Source organism: Coregonus lavaretus (genome assembly GCF_964263955.1).
Source record: "Coregonus lavaretus genome assembly, chromosome: 12".
Lineage (NCBI taxonomy): Eukaryota > Metazoa > Chordata > Actinopteri > Salmoniformes > Salmonidae > Coregonus > Coregonus lavaretus.
In genome coordinates, this window is record NC_139999.1 from 38,922,386 (window position 1) to 38,943,741 (window position 21,356).

A 21,356-nucleotide genomic window follows, 5' to 3' on the forward strand; every position below is an offset into this window, starting at 1 on the left:
AAATCTAACAAATTCCTTTATTGATTCTAACAGCTGTCATCACCATCATCCAAGCTACCATCATCAATCGATCTAAACACACATCTATCTACCTGTATATCTGCTTCCTCCAAGGACTTAGCGGAGAGTCACACTAATAATTCCCTTTCCTCTACAACCACCCCCTTGACATAGCTGACAGTGTGAAATCAAACAGTGGCATAGAACAGGACAAGCACTTACCATAGCTGGAGCTGGAAGAGATGGGTGATGAACAGAACAATGGGACTCCCAAAATGCCACTGAACAATGGAGAGTGCTTTGTCTGGCCTTATGTAGCCTACATGCACTCCATTCTACTGGACGATATAAATAAACCATGCCTTCTTTAGGAAGTGACAGGTAAATGACAACCCACACACAGGGGGGCGCACACACACACACACACACACACAGAGAATAATCTTGATTGCCCTCTACCCCAAAGTTCATTGTCAGCTCTCAGAGTGGAATAACAGTGGTTTAGAATAACTGGACCTTGCATGCTGAAGGTTAATTCTTAAAAGTCTAAGCTGACATGTGGAATTGGAATAGGACCCCTTTAGGTATAAAAATAAAATAATTTGATAAAATATTGAATTTGTCCTTTAGGTCAAACCGTTCAGACGCTACAGATGGTTTCATGAGAAGACCGATTTTCAGGATGTCTCATGGTCTGACAAACACCGTCTCATGGTCTGACAGAAGTGTGATATTGGTGGATGCGGTGGATTGAGACGCATCCAATGCAAAACATAACCAGATATCTCTAGCTTAAACTGATGGACTCTAGGGGGTTTTAAAGGAACCCATCACTCAATCTATCTTTCCTAGCCCGAGAGAGGATGGAATATTCCCCTCTCTCTCCTACCCTGCTTTAAAATATCTGCTGACTATATGAGTGAGTGATGATGCCTCACAACCTCAAAGCAGAGGTGATGCCCGTTCAATCCACAGCCCAAATTGTGTGTGTGTGTAGACATTTTAGTCATTTAACAGACGCTCTTATTCAGAGCGACTTAGAGTTAGTGCATTCATCTTAAGATAGCTAGGTGGTACAACCACATATCTCAGTCATAGTAAGTACATTTTTCTTCAATAAAGTAGCTATCAGCAAAGTCAGAGCTAGTAAGGGGGGAAAAAGTCAAGTGTGAGTATTAGTTCACAAAAGGTTTTTTTGGGAGGTGGGAGGTGGGGTGAGGAGGGTGTGCTGTGGGATTATTTAAGATACTATTTGAAGGTAGGGTTTCAGATGTTTTGGGAAAATGGGCAGGGACTCTGCTGTCCTAGCTTCAGGTGGAAGCTGGTTCCACCATTGAGGTGCTAAAACAGAGAAGAGCTTTGACTGGGCTGAGTGGGAGCTGCCTTCCCATAGGGGTGGGAGGGCCAAGAGACCAGAGGTGGCAGAACGGAGTACTCGGGTTGAGGTGTAGGATTTGACCATAGCCTGAAGGTAGGGAGGGGCAGTTGCTCTTGCTGCTCCATAGGCAAGTACCATGGTCCTGTAGTGGATGCGAGCTTGAACTGGAAGCCAGTGGAGTGTGCAGACGAGCGGGGTGACATGGGAGAACTTGTGAAGGTTGAACACCAGGCCGGCTGCAGCGTTCTGGATAAGTTGCAGGGGTTCGATGGCACAAGCAGGGAGCCCAGCCAACAGACAGTTGAAGTAGTCCAGACGGGAGATGACAGGTGCCTGGATTAGGACCTGCGCCGCTTCCTCTGTGAGGTAGGGTCGTAATCTATGGATGTTGTAGAGCATGAACATGCAGGAGCGAGTCACTGCTTTGATATTCGCAGAGAACAACAGGGTGTTGTCCAGAGTCACGCCAAGGTTCTTTGCACTCTAGACAAAACTAGAGGGACTAAGAGCTAGCTGTTGAGTGGTTGTGGTTTTAGCGGAAGCATAGCCCCGATTACCTAGCAGGCTACACCCTTTTCACACCATCATGCTGACCCAAACTGTACTGTAATGGTTCTGATATTTTTCCCACATTGTCCTTTCCATCACCGTTCCAGCAACATGGTAGATGAGTAACCAGGCCAGTGCAGTACAGCTCGGCTGGATTCGGCTCTGTGAAAAAGGTTTTTGGCAGCTACTAGGCTATCTACCTCTAGTAGGCTACTACCACTACCTCTATGCTCTTCAATTTGTTAGATGTGTGCTTATGCCGTCATTACATGTTAATATGTGTTTGTTTAAGGCCAATAAAACAATAATTTTAAAGATGAAAGGGAACGTGGACATATATTAGCTTATTAAGCCATTATTTATTGCCTTGCTGCTGTCAGAGGAGTGTGTCTGGCACGCTGGGTTAATGGTGGAGCAAGCCCAGTCACATCTCTCACATGCTTCTATACATATCACCCATTTACAGGGCCCACACTTTACTCAAGCGGTCATCGCTAGTTAACTCTCTCCTCACATAAATCTCTACCTGCACACCAGAACACCACCTGTGCAGCTCTGTAGTCTTTCTGTTTTAGAGCATGCAACTTTGTATCATAGATGTGTGTATTTTACACATTTAAAAACAGCAGCTAAGGTAGTTGGAAAATCATATCAATTAGCATTTTCTGTGAACAAACCCTTTAACGAGAGGAGACCAGGAAAGGAAGCTATTCAAAATAATTTGCACCCAGAGTTCCACGTTCCAAACTCAGCAGCGCAACATTAGCTAGGTTCCACATACTTAAGTGTGACCCTGTTGAGACAGAGAACAGCGCCTTACAATGTGTAAATTAGAGTTCACAAGTCACCCAATACCACTCCTGTCAGGTCCTGTCATGCTGGAAAGGGAAAGTGCTAAAGTGCCAATCAGTGAATATGGCGTTATGGCCAGGGCAGGGGGAGAATCTCCCAACAATTTCTGGGTGTGGGGCTTATCTATATAATGGTCCTGACGTGCTGAAAGCCTTCTTCACCTCATTGTCATCCTTCTCACTTTCAGCCAGGAGTTTAACAACTAGTCAATGTCTTAGTGGCATATGTCACTTCTGCTATAATCTCTGTCCCTTCAAAGCATGGAAGGAGTCTCTAGTAACTTATTTATTTGAGGTCTAAAAGTCACATAGGTAGCCTGGCGGTTAGAAGCATTGGGCCAGTAAGCGAAAGGTTGGTGGGTCAAATGCCCGAGCCGACAAGGCACTTACCCCTAATTTCTCCAGGGTCGCCGTTGATAATGGCTGATCACCTGGCTGTGACCCCATTCTCTGAGGGTGTCTCAGGGGGAGTGGGATATGCAAAAAACACATTACAGCTGTCTACATCTAAACTTTAAAGCAACATGTATGACGATTACATTTCAAGTTTGTTTGCCACTCACCCACGCCTCTCAGATGAACAATTGTTCCTGGCCAGGCAGGCAGGCAGCTGTCTTTCTCCTCAGTTATTCCCAGTTTAAGACACAAATAGCCGCTGCTGCTCTGCATGCCAGTGGCTCTAGAATGGGATGGCATTGTCACCGTGGGGCTGGGGCAGCTAGTGAATAAGCAGGCTAGTGTATTCATCAGACTGCTATAAATACCAAACGTGCATTGTTACCCTAACACACTGGACATGAACAACCCACACACACACAAAATCTCTCTTTCTCCCTCTCTCGCACAATCTCTCTCTCGCACGATTCCACATAGGCCACACAGGATATACGCCAGCAATTAAAGACAGTGGTTATGTTTAATATTGTGTGACAAAACTCTACAGGGAAAGCTAGTACATCTTTTGTTAGCATTTGTAAGACATCAATATCTTCATATCGAGCACAGGGCGACATGTTCCTCGTCTTTAATAGCAGATGGTAAATTGATAGGCAAGTATGAAATTAAATATGATTTACAACCCTGTACACTCCCACCCAGGTGCTGAGTAAAACGAAAAATGTGTGCTTCTGTATATAGAGGAAGTGAGCAAAAGGTTTCTTACTGCACATGTAGGCCAACCTGTTCCAGAAGCATTTGCTACGTGACCTTTCAGTGCTACACTGAATTTGGTTGAATATAAATATAAAGAAAAAGTAAATCAAAAGAACAGTTGAAGTCGGAAGTTTACATACACCTTAGCCAAATACATTTAAACAGTTTTTTCACAATTCCTGACATTTAATCCTAGTAAAAATTCCCTGTCTTAGGTCAGTTAGGATCACCACTTTATTTTAAGAATGTGAAATGTCAGAATAATAGTAGAGAGAATGATTTATTTAAGCTTTTATTTCTTTCATCACATTCCCAGTGGGTCAGAAGTTTACATACACTCAATTAGTATTTGGTAGCATTGCCTTTAAATTGTTTCTTGGGTCAAATGTTTCGGGTAGCCTTCCACAAGCTTCCCACAATAAGTTGGGTGAATTTTGGCCCATTCCTCCTGACAGAGCTGGTGTAACTGAGTCAGGTTTGTAGGCCTCCTTGCTCGCACACGCATTTTCAGTTCTGCCCACAAATGTTCAATAGGATTGAGGTCAGGGCTTTGTGATGGCCACTCCAATACCTTGACTTTGTTGTTCTTAAGCCATTTTGCCACAACTTTGGAAGTATGCTTGGGGTCATTGTCCATTTGGAAGACCCATTTGCGACCAAGCTTTAACTTCCTGACTGATGTCTTGAGATGTTGCTTCAATATATCCACATAATTTTCCTTCCTCATGATGCCATCTATTTTGTGAAGTGCACCAGTCACTCCTGCAGCAAAGCACCCCCACAGCATGTGCTGCCACCCCCGTGCTTCCCGGTTGGGATGGTGCTTGCAAGATACCCCCTTTTTCCTCCAAACATAACAATGGTCATTATGGCCAAAGAGTTCTATTTTTGTTTCATCGGACCAGAGGACATTTCTCCAAAAAGTACGATCTTTGTCCCAATGTGCAGTTGCAAACCGTAGTCTGGCTTTTTTTTTATGGCGGTTTTGGAGCAGTGGCTTCTTCCTTGCTGAGCGGCCTTTCAGGTTATGTCGATATAGGACGCGTTTTACTGTGGATATAGATACTTTTGTACCTGTTTCCTCCAGCATCTTCACAAGGTCCTTTGCTGTTGTTCTGGGATTGATTTGCACTTTTCGCAACGAAGTACGTTCATCTCTAGGAGACAGAACGCGTCTCCTTCCTGAGCGGTATGACGGCTGTGTGGTCCCATGGTGTTTATACTTGCGTACTATTGTTTGTACAGATGAACGTGGTACCTTCAGGCGTTTGGAAATTGCTCCCAAGGATGAACCAGACAATTTTTCTTCTGAGGTCTTGGCTGATTTCTTTTGATTTTCCCATGATGTCAAGCAAAGAGGCACTGAGTCTGAAGGTAGGCCTTGAAATACATCCACAGGTACACCTCCAATTGACTCAAATTATGTCAATTAGCCTATCAGAAGCTTCTAAAGCCATGACATCATTTTCTGGAATTTTCCAAGCTGTTTAAAGGCACTGTCAACTTAGTGTATGTAAACTTCTGACCCACTGGAATTGTGATACAGTGAATTATAAGTTAAATAGTCTGTCTGTAAACAATTGTTGGAAAAAGTACTTGTGTCATGCACAAAGTAGATGTCCTAACCGACTTGCCAAAACTGTTAACAAGAAATGTGTGGAGTGGTTGAAAAACAAGTTTTAATGACTCCAACCTAAGTGTATGTAAACTTCCGACTTCAACTGTAAGTAGCTATATTAAAGTATAAAGAGTAAGCTTATGTGACTGAAAATACCATATTTGTTCTTGCTGCGAGAGGTGTTTAGCAGTAGGAAAATGTCGCCCATAATAGTTCAGGAGGATTTGAAAGAAAATGGAAATTGAAGGCAAACTAAAACATGTAGCTATAAATTACTTTTTTCTTTATCGCTCATGCTCCAGTGTCGAATCGCATGTAGTTCACTGAAATGAAAGTGATGTTGAAGATCATAGGATATTTATTTTCCATTCTCATTTTAGTACATCCATGCCTTAAGAATCAGTTAATCAAAGTACATTATTTTCTTCTTCAATTGATCATAAACAACAATTTGGAGGGTATATACAAGGTAAGGTGAGATTGTGGTAAAAAGGAATATTCAAGTAGTGTGCTGTAAGCTTAATGATTTCTCAAGCCGCATGTAAGTTTGTTTTTGCGTGTGGAAGTGCATTACACAAGATGGGACCAAGGCAAAAGGCTCACTTGATAAAGGATGTTTTTAAAAGAATAATATTCATTTGACATTCAAGAGGACACATAACAATCACTTTTCTCTTTAACAAAAATAGACGTGGCTTTTCCAGCCTTGAGGTTCCCTTTCAATATCTATAAAAAGTGAGGCTTGGTCTGAAATGGCGCCCTAATCTTTATAAAGTGTACTACTTTTGACCAGAGCCCTATGGGCTCTGGCCAAAAGTATTGCACTATATATGGAGTAGGGTGCCATTTCGGACGAAACCTAAGTCTGCCTATTTACAGTGTCAAATAGCATTATGATGATTTATAAAGGTCCTGTTTCGAGAGACAGCTGGTGCTGGGGATTGTGGGTAGCGCAGTTTTAGTGTGTCAGCTGTAGTCATCTAGCTCAGGGATGGACCAATACTAGAGGGCCGCTGTGTGTGTAGACTTTATTCCATATCATCTCTAACAAACACACCTAAATACACTTGATCTAAATCAAAGACTAGGATTAGTTGATTATTTGAATGAGGTGTGTATGTGCTGGGCTGTAACAAAAGCCTGCACACACTGCGTCCCTAGGAGATGCCCACCACTGATCTAGCTGATATGCACAGGGTGAGAGAAAATCCAGGAGAACGTTTAGTTGTGTTTCTAAACTCTGAGCCTCATCTGTAAGTGCTGTTTCCAGGATTTAATTTAGCAGATATTCCAAGTGTTTTTGTCAGTGTCTGTGACATAAATGTTGTGTTTTGGTCCTTGCCGACTTCAAATGTTAGATCAAATTTTTTATTTGTTACTGTATATCAACATTGTATTAACCATTATTTATTATAGTAAAAACCCATAGACATGACATTCAGCACTGACAGTGAGTCTTCAATGCTTTAGCTGCTTTTCCTATTGGGCTCTCTAGGTGATGCAGTATTATGACCCCGCTCCTCTTCCCTAACCCTGCTAAGAATTGAGTCATGTGATGTGCTGTGCTGGGGATGTCACTCTTCTGATTGATGTAGCACTGCTGTCACTCAAACAGATGACTGATCCCACACCTGTACAGAAAGATCAGAGACAAATAGGGTCAAGTGATAGGGCACCAACACAGAAGTTAGGCAGAGGAACTTAAATTACTTGATATTGTTATGATATAATGTGAAGGTTAGTGTTAGGACATAGGAAAACACACTATCCAGGATACACTTCCACACTCCATTCCCTCAGGGGGCAGCAGCAATCTTGTCCAGGTGCTGAGCTTGGCTGATAAGCACATCAGGTGCTGCCAATTAAGGTGATCAGACAGAGTGCCAGCTTGGAGAGCCGTGAGGCTGCTGGTTGGTTTGGTGGCAATGCGGCCATTCGTTTGGTTTTGAATCTTGTTTGGGCATGCCTGTTTGCATATTTATGTTTCGTCACCATCGGAACAAATAATAATCCGCTTGGCCTGGCCGACTAAGAGGTCGAGAGAGACAGAGCTGTACATTCAACAACTAGGCGCATACGCTGATTACATTCAGGTTCCAGACCAGTTAAATAGGCCTAAGACCCCTAGACATAACGAGTGTAACAATATCCGTTGACTAGTTATTGGTTTTGTAACAATATCATTAAGGCCCCATCAGCAGAGTAGATTTATCACTGGAATAGGAACGTCTTATTAAAAAATACATTTAAAGTAAATCAGCATATCCATAGAAACTATCAAAAATGATGCCATATTAAAAAAGACAGAGCATGGGACCATAGGGCTTTGATCAAAAGTACTGCACTAAATAGGGAAGTGTTCACAAGTCACCCAATACCACTCATGTTATGTCCTGTAATGCGGGCAAGGGAAGTACATAGGGCTCTGGGGCCATTTGGGAAGCATTCTGTACATAGTCTACTTCCTCACCTTGTTGACCGTGGTGAGGGGCGTGCGACCGGAGCTGGTATGGAGTCTCTGACGAACTCCAGGTTGCTGCTCCTCGAACCCCCGGCTGGGCGACCTCTCCCTCCTCACGTCCCGGTCCATCAGCTTCCCTGGGGAGCGGTCGAGGCGTGAGTCCCCCCCCATGGCCCTTCCTGGAGACCTGGCCAGACGGGGGTCCATCATCATCCTGCCACTGGGAGACTTCTCCCTCTCCACCGAGTGTGGCGGACGGCCGGGCGACTTATCGCGGCGGAACTCGGTGCGGGCCTCGCGGTAGTGGCGCGGTGTGCCCGGGTCACTGTGCAACGCGGGGCTGGCCGCCAGGCGCTTGGTGATGTGCTCGTTGTAGGAGGGCGGCCCACGCTTGTTGGGGCTGCGGACGGAGAGGGGGTGGAGAGGCCCATTGTTGAGATGGAGAGGGCAGGGGACCACATGACAAAGATCACAGGGTCAACATTTTGTTAGACCATCAGAGATGGTGTCAAGAAAGCATTGCATAGTGTACTGCTGGGGTCATGGGAGGGGAAGTATATGTATGAACAAGAACCATGGAAAAGCAACTTATGCATCCAGCTTGAAGAAGTGATCTTGGTAAAAAAGTGGTCAATTAAATATACACTGAATATACCAAACATAAGGAAGACCTTCCTAATATTGAGTTGCACCACCCCCCCCTCTTTTGCCCTCAGAACAGCCTCAATTCGTCGGGGCATGGACTCTACAAGGTGTCGAAAGCATTCCACAGGGATGCTGGCCCATGTTGACTCCAATGCTTCCCACAGTTGTGTCAAGTTGGCTGGATGTCCTTTGGGTGGTGGACCATTCTTGATACACATGGGAAACTGTTGCGCCTGGCACCTACTACCATACCCCATTCAAAGGCACTTCAGTATTTTGTCTTGCCCATTCACCCTCTGAATGGCACACATACACATTCCATGTCTCAATTGTCTCAAGGCTTAAAATCCTTCTTTAACTTGTCTCCTCCCCTTCATCTACACAGACATCAATAAGGGATCATAGCTTTCACCTGGATTCACATAGTCAGTCTATGTCATGGAAAGAGCAGGTGTTCTTAATGTCAGTGTAAATGCATATTAAGCTAATGTCAATCATAACTATGGCTAGTGTAATCCTCTCAATAGCTATGTAAAATAAAATCATGACTGCAGCAAGCAATGGCTTTGGATATGGAGAAAGCAATTCTCATTAAAATCCCTATAGATAATGCAGACAGGTAATGTGTTAGCCACATTCTGTCACAGGAGACAACGGAGAAAAATGAGATATGGTTGACTGCACATTTGTTTCCACCGATGGATAGGAGAGCTAAAGACATTTCGTCATATCGTCACCATGTTACCTCCAGAAGTCAAATTTCCAATTCTATAGTACACAGAGGATTATGGAATCAATTATATGAGAATTGTAGCTGGTCTTTTTCCTAGCACTTGAACAAACAAACATCCATGATGTGCACAGAGGTGGCACACCTACACTTTATTTAGCGTTATAATCAACACCCATTTCTCAGCCCTAAATTACACAGAGAGAGTACAACACTTTTCGATGTATGGATAACGGCTGAATGAGGGTTGACAAATGACATTTTGGATGGCTTTTTCAAATTCTGTCTTTGTACAGTATTTTTTATGAAGATGAGGAAAAATAGCAATGAACCCTCTCTACTGTTCTTTAAACATCATGAAACCCATAGCTAAGATCAAAAGCACTATATGGCAGGATGGTCAAATCAGCTAACTCTAAACACACAGTCACTGCAATATTATGTACATTAATGCAGGTGCTTGATTGGTTGATATAGGAAGTCCCAGAAAATACAAGAAGTAACCATACTTTATTTCATATATTGTATTATAACACCACACAGGAGCCATTTTGAATAAAAATTGCCTTACTTAGGCTTTGTTACAAATAAAAAATGAAATCTTCCTCCTGCAAAGAATAGACGCTAGCATTAATCCAGGTCTCAGAGATGCATGGTGTATCAGATGGAAGAACACCATCACCAGATAGATCACCAGTTATGTATGCTAACCTATATCAACTGTATGCCAACCTATGTCAACTGTATGCCAACCTATGTCAACGGTATGCCAACCTATGTCAACTGTATGCCAACCTATGTCAACGGTATGCTAACCTATGTCAACGGTATGCCAACCTATGCCACCTGTATGCCTACCTGCCACTCTATGTCACCTGTATGTCAACTCATGCTGCAAGTGTGCCACCTGTGAAAAGCTCCACACCATCACCGTGCACTTCAGTGATTCCTGGTGGAATTTAAACAATGGGCGAAATCAGAGAGAAGGGAAGTAATTCTGAAGTCATACTGTAACCATGACCGGCCCAATCCTGCCTCTACTAACCAGCTCAGCCAACAGAAGGTGCAGTGACAGAATGAAGAATCCCCATTGTTGCTCCAAATCCCAGAATTCCATTATACCACCACAAAAAAAAACCTTGATGGACATGCATACACAGAGATACATCATGTACCTCTATCCATGCATACCCAAGTCGAATGAATGAGAAAGAGAGAGAATAAGTGAGACACTGAACGAAAGAAAGAGAGAGAAAAAGAAAGATCCATATTAACGTACCTGCGTCCAGAGCCATTCCTCTGCAGCTCCCCCTCCTGTCCCAGGTTGCCCTTACAGCAGATGACACGGAGCTTGTTCTGGTAGGACGATGCCAGGTAAATGGCTCCGGAGGAGATGGCTGGGCCCAGGTAGCGCGGGTTGGGGATGTCCAGGTGAGCGTACGAGTGGGCCCTGACCAAGACACAATACCCCCATTGATTTCTTACAATGTTATGCTACCTAGCTCAGGGTTGCAGTTAAGTAAAAGATCATTGAGGTGGTCTTACCCTAGAGCAGAGTGGCCCTGGACCTCGATCACATCCAACGAGTTGAAATAGGTCACAAACAGGTAGGGTTCTCTGTAGGCTGAAATGGAGAGGAGCACTATATTATAAACCCCTTTGAGCCCTTATGTCTTATTATGACACTTTTCTAGATGGCAATTCTTCAATCCTTTTGTTAGGATCACTCTGAGATGATAGTTTCAGATGTAAAATGATTTTGACTTACAAAATGAGAGAGGCAGACGGCTCCATTTGATGTCCTCACTTCGACTCCTGCGGCCGTATGCGTCCACAAACACCCCAAACTCTGGAGAGGGAATCATCACAATAGAAATAAGTGATAATGCTGGTATGCATTGCAAACTAGGTGGAAATTAATATCATGGACATTTCTAACAATCATCACAGCATGGCTACACTACTCAGTCATTACATAATCATAAAGACAGCATAGGCACTCTCCCTCTCTCACACACACCATCTCTCATGCACACGCACCAGGGTTTCCGTTAGCCGGTAATAACCGGATTTTGGCCGCTAATTTTTTGGGGACGCTGGCAAATTGTCCAAGAACAAAAACAATCTCATTGCAAAATAATGCTTTTTCGCCTATTCATTGTTGGAAATACCAGTCGATCGAAATACATTTGACCGGACATGCTTATCGGTTAATTTGCATAATATAGTGGAATTAAATTAGCGTGTGTTTTCGTTAGTCTTTATGTATATTATCACACACGCATAGCATACAGATACAGAGCCTAGCTTGAGCGGAAGATCTGTCAGACAGCAGGAGAGCTGCTGCTACAGCTCCTCAAACAGCTAGTTCATTTGCCTCTGGAGTGAATTATGTAATTATGCTGCTTTTATAGTGTAAACCCAATCATTGCACAACAATTCTGAATGCAATCGCGTGTTAAAAACAGTTTTGATGGCCACAATTAAAAACAGCTACTATTTTTTTTTTTTCTCAACCGGTAATTGAAGCGCGCTTCCCATTCGCCATTCAAGTGCATAGGAGGCTTCCGCACATCACACACCACTTTGCAATGAGCTGGAGGCAGTATGCATTTGAAAACATACTTAATTTTTTTTAAACCTGAACGTTTTACTTCATATTATGAGGCATGTCTTACCTTGCTTCAAAGTAGCCTAGCCAAAATCCCACCATAAAACGTGGAGGCAATTATTTTATAAAGACTTCCATATTCCATTGAAACCAGTAGCCTATTTCTCTCATGTTGTATTGGTTTTCAAATCAACTTTCTTTCATTGTCTAGTAGCCAAAGGCACAATCCTAGTCATTTTAGCAACCCATACTAGTTTTTGCATTTTTAGATCTCCACTCTTTCTAAATTGCTAACGGATATTTTAATATCTATCACATGAAACCGCTGGCATGTGCAGTGCACTTTTGACAGTGTTTTCCCGCTAATTTCATTATAGAACAAACATTTGTACATAGTCTACTGCCTTGTGCACATTGGTACGTTTATAATGTGAAGTAATAATAGTTCATCAACATTTTACACTAAACATTCTGATCAGTTGGATCAGCCTCTTTGCTTTTTCAGTAGTTGTTTTATAGAGTCTAGGCCTACTGGTTGGATGAATTTTGGGATCTATCGTCCCACAACTGTCCCAGAGTGTTTCTGAATAGGCTATAGCTAGATTTCTCACACAGAACGACAAGCCGACCAATAGAATAGGTCAACTTTTCTACTATGGGGGATAGTAGATTGACATAGGCTAGTGCTTTTGCTGTTCGTTACTCGTCTTGTTGGCTGAGGAAATGTGGACAGTTATTCGAACATCTTCAAAGTGCACATCAGAATTAGGTAAGAAGGACACCGTTGCATCCTCGAGTTGTGTTCTGTTAAAATGAATTACCATAATCTAAACGTGATTTCTGTCATTCTGATTACCGTGGGTGGATGCCTTAAGCAGGTTACGCACCCAATGCATATGGGTCCGGTACATTTCTCAAATGAATTAATATGCTGCCCGTCAAATATCCGGCGCCACATTTTCGTAACGGAAAGGCAGACACACACACGGCCTATAGAAGTGTGTATGAAACATGTCTGACCGTGGAAGCAGAGCAGGTACTCGTCTTTCTGCGGTGCCTGGGTGACCTGGATGATGGAGATGGGGAAACTGTGGGAGGAGGCCGCAAAGATGGCCGAGGCCAACGTCACATCGTTCTTATCCAGGAACTCTGCAAGAGAGAGGTCCTCACACCAATCAATCAACCAACTATACAAAGATAAAATAACCTTTTCTTACTAGACAAGTCCCTCCCTGTTTCAGTCCGTTCGGTGCCTAATGATGACCCTAGTTATCCCGAGATAACAGTGTACCTTGATCATGTTGTATCCTGTGTGATGAGTTGCTGACCTACCTTCCAGCACATACTGCTTCATCTCAATCTCGTAGAACTTGTTGGTGCCGATGATGATGCTGTAGCCTGTGAAGTGGATACAGCTGCAGGGCTCTGACGTCTCAATCTCTTTCTTGATGCAGAATTTCTTGAGGCTGTCGTTGTAGCGCAGGATGGTGATCTTGTTGGGCATGGCGGCACAGATACACGTGGCATTCTCAATCTGCACAAGGGACAAAAACAAAACAGTCAGGACAACAATCACTCCAGAAATATGGCGTAATCAGTCCACAGTTTCAAGGAATGTAACCGACAACATAATGCATCATCAAAAGGTGCGTGAATCATTTGCTATGATTGAAACAAAGTTTTATACCAGAAAACATTGTGGCTCACCTTGCCAGAGGAGAAGAGGTGGCATCCCTTGACGGTCTCAAAGATGTATGGGCTGAGATCTGGCTGGGCCGGGAGATGGGACTGAGACAGAGACTGCTTCACCTTCTTGATCTCCACCAGACACAGGGCCCGCTCCTCTCCTGGACCAGACATGGTACAGACATCAGCAACAAACACATACAGTACCAACTGCATCCTCCATCCCATATAACACATTTGTGATCAGTTTCAACAGTTATTGCACTATATTAACACGATTCATAATCTCAGTACTGCTAAACTGCAAGATGGCTGTAGTGTAGCAGAGATGGTTCAGTGAACTACACTCAAGTGCTGAGTAACTTGCCTGTTTATTTAAGCTTTATTTAAGCAGGCGAGCCAGCTAAGAACAAATTCTTAGACCTGAAGACACATTTTAGCTCCCAGAGCCCATGCCTTCTATCAGGCTTTAGCTCGGGGAGCTAACACAAGTCTGTAGGCCCGCAGGCAAGCCAGGTTTGATACTCGGATATACCGGGTTTTGGAAATGGGTCACCTGCGAGCCTCAAGACCATGTTGCCGGTAGCTCACTAAGCTAAAGCCTATAATAGTAGGCAGAGTTTGTCCCCAATACTGACCGGTAATTATGAGCAGCTTGTCATGCTCCTTGAGAATCTGGATCTGGAAGACAGAGGCCAGGCCGGGGATGTGAGTCAGGCTGTTCTTAATGACGTTCAGGGCATACAGGCCCTCCTCAGAGCCAACCAACACTATCTATGGAGGGGGAGAGAGAAAGCCAATGTGAAACTTTAGGTAACATTTAAAATCATAAAAAATTGCTTACCCAGTTCCCTGGGTAAGTTTCCTGGTTCTGTATGTATAGTGAAGCATAATCCTGCATTAAACGTGCACTAACACTCGCACACGTACTTGGTCGGTGAGGGGCAGGGTACAGTTAATGTCCAGTCGGTCGTCTCCTTCCAGCTTCAGCAGAGAGTTACCCAACAGTTTCTGTCAGAGAGGGAGAGGAACACAGGCCAGGTTAGGAATCGTAACGTGTAAACCTAACCTAGCATTTTACTAAGACAAAGCCCCCAGTATCTGCTAATGTCAATGCAGGAAGTTGTGAGGGTCATATAGCCTACAGTACACAGTGGATGTGACAGAGGCAAGTAGTTGCCAGGGGTGAAGCAGGTGACAAAATGGGCATGGCTATGGGCAATTGGGGGTGGGTTTGCAATAATAATAATAATAATAATGATTTTACTTATGTAGTACTTTCCAATTTCCATACAACATTTCAAAGTGCTTTACACACAAGAAAAGAAAAAGAGGAAGATATCAAAAGAACAAAATCAAAATGGTACACCAGACAAACCAATTGATCGATCAATCAATCTATCAATTGTATTGCAGGGGTGCATGGGCGTGTGTGACGTATATGACTCTGGAAGTGCATGCATGACGCCAGGGGACAAAGCTGCACAGCAGGGTTATCTCACATACATGAGCTTCATGGGTGCTGCATGTGTGGGTATGTGGCTGTTTTTCAGGGCGAGAGAGTGTGTGCTTGCACTGTATGTGTGATTAAAGATGTTGATTTGTTTGTGTGCATTGGTATGTATACAGTAAGTGTGTGTACTGCATGCTCTGTCAATCAAAGCATATACGCTTGGGCCCAAGCATAAGGCAGGCTCGTGCAGCTCTTTACCTGGACCAGTGGGGAGAGGTTCTTCTGTCTTTTAGGAACAGCTGTCTACAGTGTGGTCAACAACACCCCAGTGAATTTTACACATACAGTGTAAAATATGTGTAAAATATGTATTCACACATAAAATCATTGACAACATCCACAAACACAGACGGTAGAGGGACAACATGCAGACAAAGAGAGAGGGAACGGGGGGGAAGAGAGAAAGAGAGACTATTGAGTGGGAATACACCCTACTCTCTCAGCAAACACCAAGCAAGTCTTGCTCTCTCATGTTTGAGTGTGTGTTTCAGCTATAAACTGTAATGAACTAGTAGGAGAACTCCGGTGCCGACCTTGAAAGTAACAACACTTCAAATATCAACCGACTAGAGATTGAAGATGGCTTTCGACATATGCACACAAGCGCGTCCACTCACCGCGTCAGCCTCCACCTTGTCCTTGGAGCCCCTGCTGCCGGCTACGACTGACTCCAGGACAGCCACCCAGCGCTGCTTGTCTGGGAAGCTGGGAGCCATGAAATACAGGGACTGGCCGGGCCAACAGGTGGTGTGGGGGTGAGACTCCAGCTTCAGGATGTACGGGATGTCTGCACACAGACACAAGCAAGATAAGAGAGTGAAGGGACAGAGACTATAGAGCACATTCAAATACAAACACAACAGTGGCATGCTCAGCAGTTTAGCTACTTGACGACTGTGCAATTACTCCAGTAAAGAGGCATCAAATAGGATCAGTTTAGGTAGTTTTACACAAGTTAGGATGTAGGGAGAGGTCAGGTGTTCATTATCTTGGTGTGTTCCAAATGGGAGAGTTTTCTGGGAAATAGAAGGTCTACTCTAATCTCCAAGTGAATAAGTGCATTAGACAGGTGGGCCCCAGTGCTTGACTTGGGCAGGAGCTCACCAGAGCGGAGTACCGGCACCTAAAATGTTCAACTGCTTGAGCTCCTGTTCCTCTTATAGAATATTAGCTCAAAAGTATTGTGGCCTCCTGCACCTAAATACACTGCTCAAAAAAATTAAGGGAACACTTAAACAACACAATGTAACTCCAAGTCAATCACACTTCTGTGAAATCAAACTGTCCACTTAGGAAGCAACACTGATTGACAATACATTTCACATGCTGTTGTGCAAATGGAATAGACAACAGGTGGAAATTATAGGCAATTAGCAAGACACCCCCAATAAAGGACTGGTTTTGCAGGTGGTGACCACAGACCACTTCTCAGTTCCTATGCTTCCTGGTTGATGTGTTGGTCACTTTTGAATGCTGGCGGTGCTTTCACTCTAGTGGTAGCATGAGACGGAGTCTACAACCCACACAAGTGGCTCAGGTAGTGCAGCTCATCCAGGATGGCACATCAATGCGAGCTGTGGCAAGAAGGTTTACTGTGTCTGTCAGCGTAGCGTCCAGAGCATGGAGGCGCTACCAGAAGACAGGCCAGTACATCAGGAGACGTGGAGGAGGCCGTAGGAGGGCAACAACCCAGCAGCAGGACTGCTACCTCCGCCTTTGTGCAAGGAGGAGCAGGAGGAGCACTGCCAGAGCCCTGCAAAATGACCTCCAGCAGGCCACAAATGTGCATGTGTCTGCTCAAACGGTCAGAAACAGACTCCATGAGGGTGGTATGAGGGCCCGACGTCCACAGGTGGGGGTTGTGCTTACAGCCCAACATCGTGCAGGACGTTTGGCATTTGCCAGAGAACACCAAGATTGGCAAATTCGCCACTGGCGCCCTGTGCTCTTCACAGATGAAAGCAGGTTCACACTGAGCACATGTGATGTTCTGCTGCCTGCAACATCCTCCAGCATGACCGGTTTGGCGGTGGGTCAGTCATGGTGTGGGGTGGCATTTCTTTGGGGGGCCGCACAGCCCTCCATGTGCTCGCCAGAGGTAGCCTGACTGCCATTAGGTACCGAGATGAGATCCTCAGACCCCTTGTGAGACCATATGCTGGTGCGGTTGGCCCTGGGTTCCTCCTAATGCAAGACAATGCTAGACCTCATGTGGCTGGAGTGTGTCAGCAGTTCCTGCAAGAGGAAGGCTATGGACTGGCCCGCCCGTTCCCCAGACCTGAATCCAATTGAGCACATCTGGGACATATTGTCTCGCTCCATCCACCAACGCCACGTTGCACCACAGACTGTCCAGGAGTTGGCGGATGCTTTAGTCCAGGTCTGGGAGGATATCCCTCAGGAGACCATCCGCCACCTCATCAGGAGCATGCCCAGGCGTTGTAGGGAGGTCATACAGGCACGTGGAGGCCACACACACTACTGAGCCTCATTTTGACTTGTTTTAAGGACATTACATCAAAGTTGGATGAGCCTGTAGTGTGGTTTTCCACTTTAATTTTGAGGGTGACTCCAAATCCAGACCTCCATGGGTTGATACATTTGATTTCCATTGATAATTTTTGTGTGATTTTGTTGTCAGCACATTCAACTATGTAAAGAAAAAAGTATTTAATAAGATTATTTCATTCATTCAGATCTAGGATGTGTTATTTTAGTCTTCCCTTTATTTCTTTGAGCAGTGTATAAACAGTACCAGCACTCAAAATGAGGACCGGCACTTATTTCAGTCCAAGTCAAGCACCGGTGGACTCTAATCTACCTGTGTAGTATCTATAAGGGCATTAGACAGGTGTGTTGTACCTGACTTGGCCGTGTTGATGAGCTCCGAGGCTCCCACTGCTCCGTGGATGGTCACCTCTCCATCAGGAAGACACAGCTCAAACTCCTCCTCTGGCTTCAGAGAGTCTGGAAAGACACCAGGTATATATGTATTAGGGCACACGGTAGCAAAACGTTTTGCAATGCTACCAGGCCAGCTACAAGTCCAGGTAGAACTCTCCCTGTTTCAGACTGTTGCCTAATGAATATGATCCAGGAGGCCAAGGTTCATGAAAACACTGCCAAAACAGTCTGGTGAAAGAAAAAGAAAAAGCTAAAGGAGAGTCAAGTCAAGGAGCAGTACCTTCTCTGGGTTCAGTGTCGTAGATGGACACTTTGGTCCCGTCCAGCACCACGTACTTCCTCTCCCAGCCCTGCTGGCCTCGCTTGGAGTTCCTGCAGAGACACACACCTTACATTATGGAACAGAACATTCAGAGGTGTTACATTTTCCCTGTCAAGGGCCCTACCCAGAGCTCATGCCCAAGAAAGAGGAAAAGGAGGAGAAGACGGTTCCATTTCAAACCGCTTTCCAACATAAAGCAAGGTAAGGCAGGTAAACAGAAGAATGTCCATAATAAAGGGTTTACTATGAGAACACAGACCTGGGTTGTTTCATCCAGCCCTCCAGGCGTACGTGGCCAGCGGCCTCTTTGAGCTGCAGGGCAGGTGAGTTGGCCTTCTCCCGACACAACGCCTCTGAGAAGTGGGTAGCATACTCCGCCGGCAGGCCGCACGTGGCAGGGAGGCAGGGCGAGCACTTGGGGTGGCACAGGGTGTGGCACTCTACAGTAGACCAGGAAGAGAGAGAAGGAAATACATGTATTGTGGAGGAGTGATTGATCTTGAGTTATGTTGGCTGAAAACAAGTACTCTGTACTTTTCAGGCTCCTTATAAGTTGTGTTGTCAATACATGTTATCTTCATACCTATATACGAGTGTCAGGTATAATTGTAAACCATTTTTATTCAAAATAATGACCACAAGCAAGGGAAGTTTGATTTAAAGAAATAGTTTAAATATAGTAATGAACATAATGCAGTGGTCTGGGACATTGCTCATGAGCGCAACAGCAATGCTATTGTAGCAGTAATGAGAAAGAAAGGCAGTAAGTCCATTAGGACTACTAACCTAGGCAGGTGGCGGCCTGGCGTCCAAAGTGCACGGTGTCCAGGCAGACAGCACACTTGGTGGCCCTCATGTTGAGTCCCACGGTGAAGCGATGGGGGATGTTGTGGTGCATCCTCTCTTTCACACGACGCCCATACTCTACAACAAGAGAGAGTGAAAATGAGTGAAAACTAGAATGAGTGAGTTTGCAGCGGTCATACTTTGCGTATTGTTCGTGTCACTTAAAAGTTCCTGACAAGGGAAAGCAACAGTGTTTTGACAGCAAGACAAAGAGTGCTGTATGAGGCATAGCAATTCATTTTCTGCACTTGCATATTTTTGGTTCTAACGACATAACCATGGTTATGAGTTGGATCATGCAAATGACAATGTGTGTATGTACTTTTAACTATAGTATTTGTAGAAGAGATGGTTTCAGATCTACTTAGCTTTGCAGAAATAAAGGCTGGTTAAAGGAAAAATTGTATTTTCCAGTCAAAAGTGCTGCTGGGGCTCTAATTCAGGAGGGGGTGGGTCTTGACAACTGTAAACCAGAAGTCCTGAACCGCACCCCCGTCTTTGCTTTTGAGGGCGTTTGGCACAAAATTAAATATAACTCAATGGCGGTTACATTTGCCAAGAGCCACCCCCACATTGATTACCAACTGGCATGGAGCCTTTCCTGAGTGCCTTCTGAATCATTCTCTATTTTTGCCTCCATATTGTTGCCTACTAATACTTTAGACACTTGTTCCTTCAGTCAATAACCCTCCCAGCATCACATGCACCTCAGATGCAGAATAGCACTGTAAATGTGCCCCATGAACCAGTTGAAGTGAGGAGATAACGCTCTCCGTAGCTGATGTGAGTAAGACTTTTAAACAGGTTAACATTCACAAGGCCACAGGGCCAGACGGATTACCAAGACGCGTACTCAGAGCATGCTCTGACCAGCTGGCAAGTGTCTTCACTGATATTTTCAACATCTCCCTGACCCAGTCTGTAATACCTACATGTTTCAAGCAGACCACCATAGTCCTAATGCCCAAGAAGGCCAAGGTAACCTGTCTAAATGACTATCGCCCCGTAGCACTCACATCTGTAGCCATAAAATGCTTTGAAAGGCTGGTCATGGCTCACATCAACACCATCATCCCAGACTCCCTGGACCCACTCCAATTCGCAAACTGCCCCAACAGATCCACAGATGACGCAATCTCTATTGCACTCCACACTGCCCTTTCCCACCTGGACAAAAGGAACACCTACTGTATGTGAGAAGGCTGTTCATTGACTACAGGTCAGCGTTCAACACCATAGTGCCCTCCAAGCGCATCACTAAGCTAAGGACCCTGGGATTAAACACCTCCCTCTGCAATTGGATACTGGACTTTGACAGGCTGCCCCCAGCTGGTGAGGGTAGGCAACAACACATCCGCCACGCTGACCCTCAACACGGGGACCCCTAAGGGGTGCGTGCTTAGCCCCCTTCTGTACTCCCTGTTCACCCACGACTGCATGGCCGCAGACTGGTGCCTAATGACGACACGATGGTGGTAGGCCTGATCACCGACGACGATGAGACAGCCTACAGGGAGGAGGTCAGAGACCTGGCAATGTGGTGCAAGGACAACAACCTCTCCCTCAACATCAGCAAGACAAAAGGAGCGGAACGTGGACTGCAGGAAATGGAGGGCCGAGTACGCCCCCATTCACATCGACGGGGCTGTAGTGGAGAAGGTCGAGAGCTTCAAGTTCCTTGGTGTCCACATAACTAAGGACCTATAATGGTCAAACACACCAACACAGTCGAGAAGAGGGCACGACAAAGCCTCTTCCCGCTCAGGAGGCAAAAAAGATTTGGCATGGGCCCTTAGATCCTCAAAAAGTTATACAGCTGCACCATTGATCATCTTGACTGGCTGCATCACCACTTGGTATGGCAACTGCTCGACAACAGAGGGTAGTGCGCATGGCCCAGTACATCACTGTCATCCATGACCTCTATACCAGGCGGTGTCAGAGGAAGGCCCTAAAAATTGTAAGACTCCAGCCACCCAAGTTGAAGTCTGTTCTCTCTGCTACCTCACAGCAAGCGGTACCGGACCAAAAGGCTCCTGAACACCTTCTACCCCAAAGCCATAAGACTGTCGAAGAGTTAATTAAACGGC

At 44.9% G+C, this 21,356-nt stretch overlaps 1 protein-coding gene across 1 annotated transcript in view; it reads right to left on the minus strand.

Annotated features, from left to right (window-relative positions):
* Window positions 1-5,857: 5,857 nt before the first annotated feature.
* Window positions 5,858-21,356, minus strand: part of cita (citron rho-interacting serine/threonine kinase a) — a 66,304-nt gene continuing 50,805 nt past the window's right edge. Inside the window, exons 33-47 of the mRNA XM_084173235.1 lie at window positions 19,207-19,344; window positions 18,680-18,860; window positions 18,379-18,470; window positions 18,057-18,161; window positions 15,812-15,981; window positions 14,612-14,692; window positions 14,320-14,455; window positions 13,703-13,842; window positions 13,328-13,529; window positions 13,016-13,144; window positions 11,153-11,233; window positions 10,930-11,008; window positions 10,664-10,834; window positions 8,019-8,409; window positions 5,858-7,179 (exon numbers count right to left, since the gene is read on the minus strand). Of these exons, the coding sequence (XP_084029361.1) occupies window positions 7,156-7,179; window positions 8,019-8,409; window positions 10,664-10,834; window positions 10,930-11,008; window positions 11,153-11,233; window positions 13,016-13,144; window positions 13,328-13,529; window positions 13,703-13,842; window positions 14,320-14,455; window positions 14,612-14,692; window positions 15,812-15,981; window positions 18,057-18,161; window positions 18,379-18,470; window positions 18,680-18,860; window positions 19,207-19,344 (2,120 nt within the window). The 3' untranslated portion in view covers window positions 5,858-7,155. The remainder of the gene's footprint in view (window positions 7,180-8,018; window positions 8,410-10,663; window positions 10,835-10,929; window positions 11,009-11,152; window positions 11,234-13,015; window positions 13,145-13,327; window positions 13,530-13,702; window positions 13,843-14,319; window positions 14,456-14,611; window positions 14,693-15,811; window positions 15,982-18,056; window positions 18,162-18,378; window positions 18,471-18,679; window positions 18,861-19,206; window positions 19,345-21,356) is intronic.